This window comes from Panthera pardus, unplaced genomic scaffold (genome assembly GCF_024362965.1).
Source record: "Panthera pardus isolate Hobbes unplaced genomic scaffold, ASM2436296v1 HiC_scaffold_15, whole genome shotgun sequence".
NCBI lineage: Eukaryota > Metazoa > Chordata > Mammalia > Carnivora > Felidae > Panthera > Panthera pardus.
In genome coordinates this window covers 84,071,992-84,086,689 of record NW_026526710.1, presented here as the reverse complement: position 1 = coordinate 84,086,689, position 14,698 = coordinate 84,071,992, and the positions used below count along the sequence as shown (strand labels likewise).

General features: G+C 41.1%; 1 protein-coding gene across 1 annotated transcript in view; it reads right to left on the bottom strand.

The window, feature by feature from the left end:
* Nucleotides 1-9,936, bottom strand: part of CUNH18orf63 (chromosome unknown C18orf63 homolog) — a 33,513-nt gene extending 23,577 nt beyond the window's left edge. Inside the window, exons 1-6 of the mRNA XM_053902843.1 lie at nt 9,827-9,936; nt 7,948-8,116; nt 5,851-5,929; nt 3,965-4,021; nt 1,751-1,862; nt 1,131-1,172 (exon numbers count right to left, since the gene is read on the bottom strand). Of these exons, the coding sequence (XP_053758818.1) occupies nt 1,131-1,172; nt 1,751-1,862; nt 3,965-4,021; nt 5,851-5,929; nt 7,948-8,081 (424 nt within the window). The 5' untranslated portion in view covers nt 8,082-8,116; nt 9,827-9,936. The remainder of the gene's footprint in view (nt 1-1,130; nt 1,173-1,750; nt 1,863-3,964; nt 4,022-5,850; nt 5,930-7,947; nt 8,117-9,826) is intronic.
* Nucleotides 9,937-14,698: the final 4,762 nt, after the last annotated feature.

Below are 14,698 nucleotides of genomic sequence, written 5' to 3'. Positions count from 1 at the left end.
TATACCAGCAGATAAAATACAGATTTCATAGAGACCCAAAGCTTCTACCTTGCTTTCTCATAATCAAAATTATTTATGTAAGTCAGAGAGTGGTTATCTTGGGAAGGGGTAGTACCTGGATGAAAGCATGAGGGGATTTCCAGGGAACTGGTTATGTTCCGTTTCTTGATCTGAGAACTGGTTATGAGGATATGTGTAGTCTGTGAAAATCCAATGAGCTATATACACTTAACAATTTGTCAGTTTTGCTGTAGAATATTACATTTGGTAAAACTAAAAGAAAAACTGTAATACAAGAGTGAGGGATTTTGCTCTCCTAAACGTTTATCTTTAATCTCTGGCAGCTATAGTCTCTTGACAGTGGGGATGAAACTGAATTTCTGTAATGAACCCATTTGTCCAGAGCTAGAGCACAGTGACTGCCACTGTGCAACTTAAAAATGAAACCAGTGTAAGGAAGGCAAATAGGCTTCAGCCTGAAAGTTAACTCAAAGCGAATAGTTCTGGATTAGAGGTGCTAGCTCAGGATTTAAGGCGATGAACAAATTGTGGTGAAAGCTACCATGATTGATCAATGTCTCCCTGGATTTAGGATTTCCACCTCTCTGCTCTCTCTAGACTACTGTTTAGGAACAGGTCTACCTGCCCAACAGCCATGCTTATCAATAACAAATTAGACTGTACTGTAAACTGTGTATTTTAGATCATCTTTGTCTCTTTAGACAATCTTTCTTTACTCTTTTAAGGAGAAGAATTGCGTTCTCATAAGAAATAAATCTTTTCCTTACAACGATACTAACAATTTTTAATTATATGATTCTGGAAACTATACATTACAAATGCCTGTAGAATTAAATTCCTTCAGGGTCATAATTTTAACTAAGTAGAGAAATTCAAAATGTAGATTTTATTCCAATTAAGAGAAGTTAACTTTTTCTCTTATAGGTAAGAACATATATTTTGACCCAGAGGTGATGTCCTGGGTAAATTGTGATTATATTAACAACCGATTCAATTATGACATAACCTAATCATTGATTGTAACAACCCAACGATCTGTAACATTGTTTTATTTAACAACTGTTGACCATATTAATGTTTTATCTATTGGCTTATACATTTTTACTTACCAACAGCACTTTGCTTTCCCATCTGAGAAAGAAATTCTCGTCCTTAAAAAAATTCATAGGACATGCTTTATTATTATAACTTATAAATCATGCTTGATAAATAAAATCTTTTTCTGTGTAATTATCAAAGCTAAGCAAAATATTTTAAACTGCAGTTTTACACAAAGGAATATCTGAAGACAGTTCGGAAAAAAATACAATCACTCAAAAAGTATCCAAGTTCAGAAATTCTTCTTTTTAATATTTATTTCCGGGCATAAAATACTTAGAAAATGGACAGACCTCAACACAAAATCCAGAAGAGCCTTTTGATTCCAACAATGTTGGTAATTTGTGTTCATTTTATCATAATTCTCCATAACTTATAGTTATTCCTTTCCAAACATCAAGTATTATATAATTTTTAAAAATTATTTGAAAAAACATCAGTGGCCTCTGGATACCATCCTAGGTAAGGAGAGGACATTTATATTGTTGTGGACTTGCCTAAGAAGGCTTAGTTGGGGTGAAACTTTAAAAACTATTCCCTAAAAATGATATATCTTGAAATTTAAAACAGATGCCCATAATAGAAATAATCTAGTTCAGAAACCCCTGATGACTGAAAGAGATAAAGTCACCTTGCACCAAGAGATGGCCAGTTTTATTCCAGGCTGGAGCAAGCCTAGCCATGAGTGAGTATGAAAGGCAGTTTTGAAGAATTACAGGGATTACTCTCTGTGGAGCCTCCACCTAAACATATTAAAGAAAAAACATGGGCAAATTCACAGCAATTGGCATGCCCCTGTAAACTCAAAGAAAATGTTTGTTTAGATCACCACCAAACAAACTGGGTTATTTTGGATATGAGTTATAGTCATCACTATAGGTAATCCTATCTTGTTCTAAAGCTAAAGAAGTGTTAAAACATATTTGCTTTGAAACCAGGAAGACTATCATGCTACAATGCCCAAATTCTCCCTCCTTATCCTGGCCCAATAAACCTAAAGTTTTGAACTCCTGTGCTAGGTAGGACCTTACACTTTACTTTGCATTTTGCTTTGCACAGAGGAAACCAGCCCAGAACTATACTATAATAATTTTCCTTGTTGTTCACTTTAATTCAACATCAGAAAACAATTAAATACTTACATAGGCACACATGAAACCAGCACCCTGTCTCTACTTGTAGAGAATTTTGAAAAATCACGACTTTTACTTCTGAGTAGTAAGAAGTAATAGGCTCAGATTTATCCTCCCCCTAGAATAACTAAAAAAGTGGGCAAGTTATATAAAACAATGGTTCACAAGACACTGGGCATCTAGCAATAAAGACGAGCAATCCTTAAGAGATGGGAAACCTACAATTACCCGCTGTGTATTGATTAAGGAGGGTTTCTAGGCTGTGGTGCAGGGAAGGAGAACCCTGGAAGAGCCATGGGTTCCTTTCATTGAGGAGCCAGCTGAGAGTCCAAGAAGCCAAGTGAGCTGGTGTTGAGGGCAAAGTATTAGAGGGAGAGAACTGAACAGAGAGCAAACTCTGAGATCAGCAGAGTCCGTCTTGACTCATCAGCTAAGTACGGATTAGCACGTGCATGTAAGGAAAATACCCAGGGCTGAGGAAAGAACCAAGGTTGTTTTCTATACAAATATCCTTGCAAATATAGCCTAGAAGAAGATGCTGCCACTGCCTCTCTTAGCAAGACATGCCAAAGAGAATTGTCTCCCAAAGATTATTCACCCCTCATTTTTGTGACCTTTTGGTCTGGCGAATTTTCCCAAGATATAAGTAACTAATCTGCTGGCAAGGAAGAAGACCAAATCTGTTCAATTTGTTTCACAGATATTTTAATTAAGGATACTATCAATAGGACTTCAAGCAGCAGGATGAGGCCAACTTGCAACATTAAACTCAAACATGAACTCAGAGAAAGACCATATTTGGGGCCATAAAATAAGCCTCAATAAATTAAAAAAAGGTTCAAGTTATACAAAACATGTTCTCTAACTACAATTAAATTAGAAAACAATAATAGAAGTATCCTTGGAAAATCCCCAAATATATGGAAACTACATAACACATTTCTAACCCATAGTTCAAAGAAGAAATCAAAGGAGAATTAGAGAAAAAATAAAAACAAAACATATATTTTACAGAAAATCTGTAGCACTAAGTGTCTCTATATTAGAAAAGAATGTTCTCAAATCAATGACCTCAGCTTCCACCTGAAGCAACTAAAACATGAAGAGTAAACTAAATCCAAAATAAGCATAAGAAAACAAACAATGAAGACCAAAATGAATTATCAATGACATACAAAACAATAAAACAGCTGAGAAAATCTACAAAACCAAAAGCTTGTTTTTTGTAATCAACAGGCTTGCTAAGCCTCTAGGAAGACTGATTAGGGAGGGGGGAAAAAAGACACACGTTACCAGTATCAGGATGAGAGAGCTAACATCACTACAGATTCTACAGCAAAGGAAATTAAGGGAGTATTAGAAGCAACTTTATGTCAGTACAAGTGACAAGTTAGATGAAATGAACACATTCCTTGAATTAGATAACTTGAATAGTTCTCTTATCTATTAATGATATTGAAATTATAGTTAAAAACCTTCCCACAAGGAAAATGCCTGACCCTGATAATTTGATTGATGAATTTTATCAAGAATGTATGGAAGAAAGAATAAAAATTCGACACAAACTTCAAAAACCAAAAAGGCAGGTTCTTTCACATGCATGGCAATAACTTATGAGAAAGATACTTTAAGTTTTGTTTGATGACAAAAAGAAGTTGAATACAAAATCATTATAAATAGTATTTGGAATTATTATTCTCTTAAGAACTTACTTTAGCTCCGTGTTTTTCAATATAGGCATTAAGTTTTCCAGCTTTATAAAATGTTATCTACAACAACAAAACAACAAAAATCCACATTTATAAAAATTACTTAAATATACTATTAATTAAAGAAATACAAAAAGAATTTAAACATTATACAGCAGAGGACACATCATCAGGCCATCATCCTAACAGTTCCTATGTGTTGGAGAAGCAAGTGATAATCATTCTCTCCCTAAAACAGAATCTGTAGGTACATTCTCAAAGTTAAGAAAGCCTTTTTGGGAGTGATACAAACCTAGAAAAGGAAAAGGCTAATACATTTCTATAATATTTAACATCTCTCTTAATACACAGTAAATTTCTAGGCATGAATAAAGAAAATGGACACAACTGTAAGAGCAAGAGAAAGTTCAAAAGGCCAAAGTGCTTTAACTAACCAATGAAAGAGACAGAAATTCAAAGAAGATACTATTTTTAACCTAACAGATTGGCAGATATGTAAAGGCTGCTAATATCTAGTGTTTATGAGGATATGGAAATATAGGTTCTCTCAATATACTCTTTATGAAAATGCCATCCAGCACAAGCTTTTCAGAGAGTAATTTAGCATTATCTAGATTATAGTATAAAATGTATAAATGTATATAGTATAAAATGCACTGCAATCCCTTTTCTAGGAATTTGACCCATAGAAACTTCCAGACCAATAAAAATGATATAATTTCAATGATGCTTTCTGAAGCGCTATAGTAGTACAACTAGAAATTCAGATGTGCATTAGAAAATATTAACTAAATTATTATACACCGATACAATAAAATATTTCACAGCCTCAACCATGAACCAGAATAACATCCAGGAGAGGCTGTTCAAGGGGAAATGGACGGCAAGTTTAAAATAGTATGTGTAATAATTCCATTTTCTACTTTAAGTATAAAAAAAACTATGTAATATCTTTGTAAGAAAGCAAAACATATTTTTATATGCCTGCTTTCCTCTTAGTATTCTTGCCAAGATTAGGATATTTGAATTTATGAGAACTCTGAAACAATGTCCTCCTTGTTCCATAAAGATTTTCAGGTAGAAAAGAACACAAATAAGAGTTATTAGTGTTTACTTGTCTACAAACAGCTTATCCTTCTTAAAAATGATATCAAGAATGAAAAGATAAGATGAATATATAACCATATAACATAGAAGAAAAAATAAAGGAAATTATTATTCTCTTAAGAACTTACTTTAGCTTAAGTAAGTTTCTTCTATGTTACTTTATTGATAGCTTATTAATATTAATAAATGTTCATTTCACTGGATTCTGAGGAATTGAAATCTGAGAGTAAGAGGATCTTTTCTCAAAGATTTTTGACAAAAATCACAGAATAACATAATTTTTATAAAGATTTTTGGCATTTCATTATCATTCCCAGTAACATACAGCACTGGGAAAATTCATTCTAATTTTATTAAGTGTAAAAAAAAATTTTAAATACAGTTTCCAAATTAAAAACACTGTCGATCTAAGTCCTTTAAAAACAATTGGACATATGTTGGAATGGGAAACTTCTTCCTTTACTTTAATGGAATTCTAAGGAAAAAAATATAAGAAAAATATTAAGCCCATGCTATTTTCAAAAAATTATGCTATATTATTTTACTCATTAATAGTCTTTATCTTAGTATTTATGACAGAAAAAAATATTAAATTAGAACCATGAAAATGAATTTTAAATATCAGGTATATCAAAGTTAAAGTCTATAATTGATTCACTCAAACTATAATACAGGTAATTTGGCTTCATAAACCACATTCAATTTGAGCTATAATTAATTCTCTTATCAATATTGCTCCCAATAATTAGTAATAACACTTCATAAAATTTTAAAATACTAACCGCCATCACTACCCAAATTTGGTTTAATATTCCAGGCACAGGTGATGCAAGAATATCTTGGTGCAAAAACAGCAATTGCCTGTGGAGATGAAATGTATTAATTGTAAAGTGGATTTGCCCACTGTCTGGTTTCACTTTATCAGAACATTTAGAAAATTGCTTAGTTCTATTCAAAAGTTTACATTTCTTCTAGGGAAGGACTGTGTTACAGACTTCTGGATCTCTCCCCACACTTAACATGGTAACTTGAATATTTAGGTATTCATCCAAGATTTAAGAATGTTAGGTTCCAAATATTGATACTAATATGAAAACATGTCCCTGCATCTGAGTTTCCCAATCTCTTTCATCTGTGAACTTAGATTCCTCATTTAAAACTCCGTTTCTGTCCAAGTATAGATTTGAAGATGTCTAAACATTGTTAAGAGTCCAGCTCTTTTAACTTCTGTTTCTTCTGTTTTCCTTTTTTTAAGTGGTGATCAGGAGGCATTAGAGACAAGACTATAAGGATTCATCTATCAGTGAAGTTACCAAATACTTCACCGTTACAACTATCGACTGGATGCTTTTCCTTTAAAAAGAAAACGTTTTCCAAGCCAAAATGAAGAGGGTGGTTGTTTCAGTTTAGCATTCAACAGCCAAATGAACTCATAACAAAATCATCACAACTCAAATTACCATCAATTTTGTTTCAAAGATCAAGGAAAAGGTGGAGAAAACACAAAAGGGACTAGAAACGAGGAATGAAAAATTTCAAAATTCATCATCAGGAAAACAAACTTTAAAAGACATGAGTGTGTGTGGGGGGAGCGGGGAGGGGTTTCCTCAAAAAGTAAGATGGGCCAACCTGTTTGTCCTCAGAACACGGGTGCAGAACCAAGTGCGGCAAGCACTTGAATTTGCAGTGCCTGCCTTTGTCTCACATGTGAAGTCTCCTCTCAATCTGTTCCAGCCTCTTTGTCAGCTACTGGGACTGAGTCAAGACGTCCCACTCTGTGGGCATGGTTTGAGAGTAAACAGCAGAAAATCTCAGGTTTCCCACTATTTGTTTCCAAAAGGAGTCACAGGTAAATGTTCAATAGGTTTCAAACTACACCTTAGCAGGAAGGGTACAGGCTCCTGGATGCACTTGAGTGGGAGAATATACAAAGGGAAGAAGGAAAGTTTTGTAATTAAGAACAAAATGGGAGGACAACTCGCGAGTGTCTTTATTTCTGGCTCCTAGCAATATTGTTTGCTCCTCTCCAAGAAAGGCAGCTACAGATGTGATCTTGTCACGCTTTCTAAGAGTCCTTCTTTGAGTGCCTCAAACAAGTTAGGGGACTAATACACGCTGGGTCCTCAACAATCATGGAGTTATACTTTAGGCTTCAACCAAGCTGTTTTTCAGACTACCTTGGGTCAGATATTTCAAGATAGTTCTTGGAGAAACAGTCTTCAGAAGTGATCTTATGCTGACCCGAAAATTAAGAGAAACTGTCATCTGGGGCGCCTGGGTGGCGCAGTCGGTTAAGCGTCCGACTTCAGCCAGGTCACGATCTCGCGGTCCGTGAGTTCGAGCCCCGCGTCAGGCTCTGGGCTGATGGCTCGGAGCCTGGAGCCTGTTTCCGATTCTGTGTCTCCCTCTCTCTCTGCCCCTCCCCCGTTCATGCTCTGTCTCTCTCTGTCCCAAAAATAAATTAAAAACGTTGAAAAAAAAATTAAAAAAAAAAGAAACTGTCATCTGAGCTGTTTACAGTATCTCCTAAAGTGTCCATAAACAGTAGGTACTCAATAAATATTTATTAATTTCTATCTCTAAGTTTTGGGGAGTCTGATCTAATTCATCAATGTCCGTAAAAAATTTAAATTAAAAACATCACACAAGAAGTCACAAATACAAAAACTCAATAGTGTGATATTCCATCTCAAGTATTTTAAGTCCTTCCCCAAATGTAATCCGATATACCTGGTCGGAAGAAAACTGAACTCCTTTATTTAAAACTATATACACAGATTGAGCAGAAGAGTAGTTTGCTTTAAAGGAGATACTTCTAAAACAGCGCGTAGACGTCTCAAAAAATTTAGAAAGCCTCAGTCATAAAGTGTACTTTTTACCTGCACATCTTCATTTGCGTACTCCTAATCTCAGTATCCGCCACCCCATTACTCAGTATTATCCTGACGGCACAGAGTTTGTGTAAATCTGGAGATGTGATGAAGAACAATGACTGCTGCCTCGAATCATTCATATTTTCCTGTTGACTGAATGTCTCAGCTACCAGGCCTTTAAAGATAAACAACAATAAAGCGGTAATAAATTCTCTTACCAATACGGATTTAATACCAACCCACCACAGAACATTTGATATTGTGTCGGAATAAGTCAGTAAAAACAAATGAGCAGACTTCAGCATTTAAATATCACTAACATTTTAAGAATTTTTTACCTGCTAGAACTTTTTGGTACAAGTTTTATTAAGATAGAGTGCAAATAACCTCCAACGCACCTATTTATATTATACAATTCAATGGTTTTTACTATGTTTGCCGTTATGCAACCATCACCGTACACATTAGAAAATTTTCATCATTTCAAAAAGATAATCTAGAATTTTAAGCCCGAAGTTTTATATCCTAAACAATTTGAATATAATAATCCGAAAACCAGCTATTTAAATGCCTCCTCTAATCTAGGTACTAGATCTATTTCTATCACACTGTCTTTATTTAATAAACTTCTCTAATGTTCCTATTTTTTTTAACATTTATTTGAGAGAGAGAGAGAGAGAGAGAGAGAATGAATATGACAGGTGAGGGGCAGGGAGAGAGGGAGGCACAGAATCCAAGGCAGGCTCCAGGCTCCGAGCTGTCAGCACAGAGCCTGATGCGGGGCTTGAACTCACGAGCCGTGAGACCATGACCTGAGCCGCAGTCAGATGCTGAACCGACTGAGCCACCCAGGCGCCCCTGTGTTGTGCATATTTTAAAGAAGTCCAGTCAAAGACACAGGCGAAAGTTTGTGATTCGCTACTTTTATTTCTAAAACACATTTCCCACGAAAATGACTTTGTCGTTCTTCCTTTAAATATCTTCTGGCAGATGGGGCGCCTGGGTGGCTCAGTTAAGCCTCTGACTCTTGGGTTCCACTCAGGTCACGATCTCCGGGTTTCTGAGTTCCACGGGGCTCTTTGCTGTCAGCCCGTGGGCTTCAGATCCTCTGTCCCCATCTCTCCGCCCCTCGAGCAGTCCCCCTCCTCTTCCGCCTGTCTTCCCAGACTAGCCAGAAAAAAGCACGCAGACCGCACTGCTCTGTTCAGGAGCGCGCAGAAATCTGGTTTTCGAGTTCGCGACCAGGACAAGTCGCAGATAGAGAGCGTCTTCTCTTTTCCCCCCCGGATACCCTGCCGCCGGCGCTCACGTGTTGTTCGGGAACCGGGGTTCCACACTGCCCTCCTGCTGCTCGGGGCGATCACCCAGCAGCAGGGGCCCGCAGGGGCCCGCCCTCGACGGCTCGCAGAGCCCACTGGCAAGCAAGCCTGGCCCCGGGGCCGGGGTCTGAGCAGCCCTCGGCCTGTGGGGCCCGCGGGCCAAACTGCGGCCCGGAGGCTAGAGGACCGCGGTGGAAACATGGCCAAGGCCTTCATTCGGCTGAAATCCAGGGTGTAAGCGCCGACCCTGTGACTAACGCGTCAAAAAAGGTGCCCTGAAGATGGGAACCTGGGGCCCGTCCTCCCCCCGCCACCTCCGCCATCACCACTGGCCCACAAGGTCGGCTCGCGGCTCGCGCTGCTCCGGGCGCTGGCACGGGGTCCCCCCTCCCCCCCCCCGCCGCCGCGGATCGCTTCCTGGCGGGGAACCACGTCCGGGAGCACGTTTGTAAAACGCGTGGAAGCCACGGCCTCCCGAGGGAGAAGCACGAGCCTTCTCCCTTCTCGCGGGAGGGGAGACGGCAGGGCCTGCAGCGGCCTCCCCGCTCCCTGCCCGGCTCCCTCACCCCGATGTCTCCCGGTCGGCCCGGGTTCGCCTTCGAGGGCCGTTCGCCTCCCGGCCTCAGGGCCCGCGCTCCTCGGCCGCCTCTCCCGCGCTCCCCTCTCCGCCCTCCCAGCGTGCCCCGCGCACCACACGCTCCCGGCGTGCCCCGAGCGTCCCGGCCTGCCGCGTGTCACGTGCGCAGCCCGCCCCACGTATCGGGTGCTCCCGGCGTGCCCCGGGCGCCCAGCGTTTCCCGCCTACGTTGCTGACGCCGGCGCCCGCCCGGCGTCCCGGCCGGTCCGGGAGGGAAGGGCCGGGGTTGACGTCCGCGGGGCTCAGGCGCGAGGCCCGGCGGCCCCGGAGGAAGCGCACGGCCGTGTGGGCGGAGTGCGGCCGCGGGGGAGCCGCAGGCGCCGACGCCGCGCGGGCCGCTTTCCCGGCCGTCACAGAGGCAAGCGAGCCTTTTGCGCCGCCCGCAAGGCCCGCGGTGGACGCGTCGGCCCTGGCCGGAACGTTCTGCCGCGTGCCGCGGAGAGGCGGCAGGGCGCAGGCGCCTTAGGCGAGCCTCCCGTCCGTTTGACAGGTATTTATTAAGCGCCTGCTGTGTGCCCGGAGCTTTTCCAGGAGTTAGCGACGGGGCGTTATGGACCTCACACGTTGCTTGCGCCTCACAAGTTCCTGTTCCTCGAGGGACAGGAAATGGGATAAAGGAGCAACATACGAGGATGGGAGATGGTGCCAGGCGCATGGGAGGAACATAACGCGGGCCGGGAAGACGGAGTGTGGGGAGAGGCGGTGACAGAGGCCAGCAGGCCTCGTGGAGCAAGCGGCACGGGAGTAAGACATGAAGGCGGTGGGAGTGGGTGGCCACTCGGATGTTAGGGGACAAGGTTGCGGGGGAGAGGAGAGCGAGGGCAAGGGCCTGAGGCAGGAGGTGACCAGGGGCGCAGTGGGTCCGGAGAGGTTGAAGCCGAAGCCGGACAGAGGGCATCAGGCCCAAGCTGTGCATGTTGCAATAGGCGCACCGGGCTGCTGTGCTCAGAGGGGGGCTGCTGGGGACACAGGGACAGGGAGGAGAGTGGTCAGGAGGCAATGGCAGGAATCCGGGAGAGAGAGGCGATGTGCTAGGTTCAGGAGAGGGCCGACGAGGTTGGATTGGGCTGTGAAGCTACTTGAAGTTGTACCTAATTCTTTTTGGGGTTTTTTAGGTTGATCTGGAGAGACAGAGACAGAATCGGCCGGGGGGGAGGGGCAGGGACAGAGAGGGAAAGAATCCTGGCAGGATCCAAACTGTCAGTGCGCAGGGCCTGATGCGGGGCTTGAGCTCAACGAACGCTAAGATCATGACCTGGGTGGGAATCAAGGGTCCAACACGTAACCGACTGAGCCATCCAGGCGCCCCAAGATACTTGAAGTTTAATACATTTTGGACATGGTATGATGTGGGGTCTGAGAGAGAGGAGTCAAGCTTAACTCCAAGGTTTTTGTACTAATGACTTGGGAGGATAGGGTTGCCATCATCTGAGAGGGGGATGACCGTGGGAGGAGCAAGTTTGGGGATGAAGATCAAGAGGAGTTCCGTTCTGGACATGTTGACCTTGAGAAGTGAAGAGGAGGAGGTCTGGGGAAAGATGTGTGTGTAATAGATGGTATTTAAAACCCCGAGGGCCGCCTGGGGGGCTCGGTCGGTTAAGCCTCCAGATTCGGCTCAGGTCATGATCTCACAGCTCCTGAGTTCAAGCCCCGCGTCGGGCTCTGTGCTGACAGCTCAGAGCCTGGAGCCTGCTTCCGATTCTGTGTCTGTGTCTCTCTCTGCCCCTCCCCTGCTCACGCTCTGTCTCTTTCTCTCTCAAAAATCAGCATTAAAAAAAAGCTAATCTTAAAAAAATAAAATAAATAGAGCCACAAGACCAGATCACCGAGAGAGTGTAGGAAGAAAAGAAGCCCTTACACTGAATCCTGGCAGACTCCAATATAAGTTCCTGGAGAAGAGGAGGAACCTCCTGTGTGGAATGCCAGGATATTTTGTATTAAGCAAAGAGCCATGTTTCAACCTCACATCTTACCAGCTTCCGGAAGTTCCATCGTGAAAGGATGAGATTTCGTTTCGTGATTGATGTTTGATCTATTGGAATCATTACTTATTTTGTATTTGTAAAATAAACTTTGGCAAAGAGGAGTCCTTTTAGGTATATTCCTAACTCAGTAAGAAAGTGCTCAATACTTAATTGTTTGGTTACTTATAACCAGCTGGGAGATCATAGTAATTAATTATCACGAGATTGATGAGCAAAATCAGCGTCCTATGACAAATGTAGTTTGCAACATTAAGTGAACAAAATAAAATCTTCTGAAACAAACATTCCAACAAATAAACTTTTTGTCCTAAACTTTTATACTCTGGTTTTATGTCAGCAATCATTGGAATTATTAAACCGCTGAAGATTACAGAAAAGCTCTTTATCCTACCTGGGATATACACATAGGGAAAAAAACAACTGCATGAAGACAATGTCAAAAATAAATATAGATTCAGCTTACATCTAACAATAAATGCATATTTCTCCCTGGTCTTTCTTATATATTTAAATAAAGATAAACCTAGTGTTCCTCATTCTGAAAAGCACACCTGTCAACCCTTCCTGTTCTTAATATCTCTGCTATTGAACTTACGGCCTCTGACTTCAACAATTTTAACATGGCAGAATTAAAAATATTTGAAATCACGTAACACCCAAGTACTAAATATCCAGTTCTATTCCATGAAGATGAAATACTGCTTTTTGTGAAAACATGGACAAATCTTTGAAAATGTGAATAAGTCATAAGTAGACAGTTGTATGGTTTTTTTGAAAATGCCCATCCTTGTTTACCCACCAGTCATATCTAAAAATAGAACATTACCTTCATGCATCTCCAACATTCCCCTTCATGCCTTCTCCCAGGCATTTACCCACTTCCTCCAGAAGTAATCACTGTCCCAACTGCGAAAATCGTTAAGTTAATCTTGTTAATTTTGAACATTTCTATTAATGGAAGCATACAACATGAATTCTTTTATGTCTAGATTCGCTCATAAACATGTCCATGAGATCCATATTGTTGAGAGTAGCAGTGTCTTATTTTCATTACTTACATTTCATTTCCATTACATAATGGATAGTGTTCCATTGTGTGTATATATGCTTCATTTTATCCTTTCTGAGGTTAAATGGGCAATTAGATTGCTGCCAGTTTGGGATTATTATGAAGAATGTTGTGAAGAGAATTCTTATTAAGAAAAAAAGTCTGGGGCGCCTGGGTGGCCCAGTCAGGCGTCTGACTTCGGCTCAGGTCATGATCTCATGGTCTGTGGGTTCGAGCCCCACGTCAGACTGTGTGCTGACAGCTCAGAACCTGGAGCCTGCTTCGGATTCTGTGTCTCCCTCTCTCTCTGCCCCTTCCCTGCTCATGTTCTGCCTGTCTCTCTCTCTCTCTCTCAAAAATAAAACATTAAAAAAAAAGAAAAAAAAAAGTCCTAGAAGGCTACATACATTGTAATCCCATTTTTGTAAAGCTCAGTAGTTCTCCAAGCAAAGCTAAACAATGGGGGCTCCTGGATGACTCAGTCGGTTAAGTGTCTGACTCCAGGTTTTGGCTTAGGTCATGATCTCATGGTTTCATGAGTTCAAACCCCATGTTGGGCTCTGTGTTGGCAGCACAGAGGAGCCAGGTTGGGATTCTCTTTCTCCTTCTTTCTCTGCCCCTCCCCCACTCATGCTATCTCTGTCTCTCGCAAAATAAATAAACTTAAAGCTGAACAATGAATTATTGGTATATGTGCATAACTATTTTTTCTACAAGCAAGGAAATGTTAAACAGAATTCAGGATAATAATGATTTTTGGATGGCAGAAGGATGGGATATGGGAGGAACTGTAGTCCCCAAGTCAAGTGAAGGGTTCACTGGTGCTCATTTATATTATTAAATTTCAAAACATATATGTACCTCCACTTATACTAAACATTAAATCATAATTTTTAATTAATAAGGCACATAATGTCATAGGACCAACCAGAATTTTTATCCTGGGAAAAACTTTGCTGACAGAATACATTTTGATGACAAGCTTGTGGACAGGCTAATTTACCAGGTATACGAGTTACTTATGTTTCTGTTTATCACTCACAGGCATTCCAGATGGGAAAGAATCCTCTTAAAGATTCCACCTCCAGCTTGACTGCATGTATCTCTTTTATGACGATTAAGGTTGTTGCATTGTATTAAATCATGTTTAAATTGTCTGGACATACAAAAATTAGGCCATTTTTTTTGGTAAGCTAGTACCACATGAAAATAAAGCCATTTATTTTTTAAAAAACAATTTTTTAATGTTTATTTTTGAGAGAGAGAATATGTGAGCAGAGGAGGAGCAGAGAGAGAGGGAGACACAGAATCCAAAGAAGGCACCAGGCTCTGAACTGTCAGCACAGAGCCCAATGCAGGGCTCAAACTCACAAACTGTGAGATCATGACCTGAGCCAAAGTTAGACGCCCAACCAACTTAGCCACCCAGGCACCCCAGAAAATGAAGTCATTTCTAAGAAAGATTACATGAGGAAGAGTCAGGTCTTTAGTCAGGAAGCTGGCATATGATGATAAGCCCCAGGTGGGGGTTGAGGCTGTGTTTACCATGCACCTTTGCCTGGAATTTGAAGAGTTTGGATGTCTAAGATTGTATTTATGGGTAGAGCATAATCAGCTGTCCTCAAATATATGGAGGGAGCCTGGGACTTACTGGGTGTGCACCTCATAATCACTTAAGGAGATTTGAGAATTTGACGAACTTATTGAATTAACATTGCTGCTTCATTTATTAAAGATGAATAGACTATATCAGGCTCTAGGATCATAG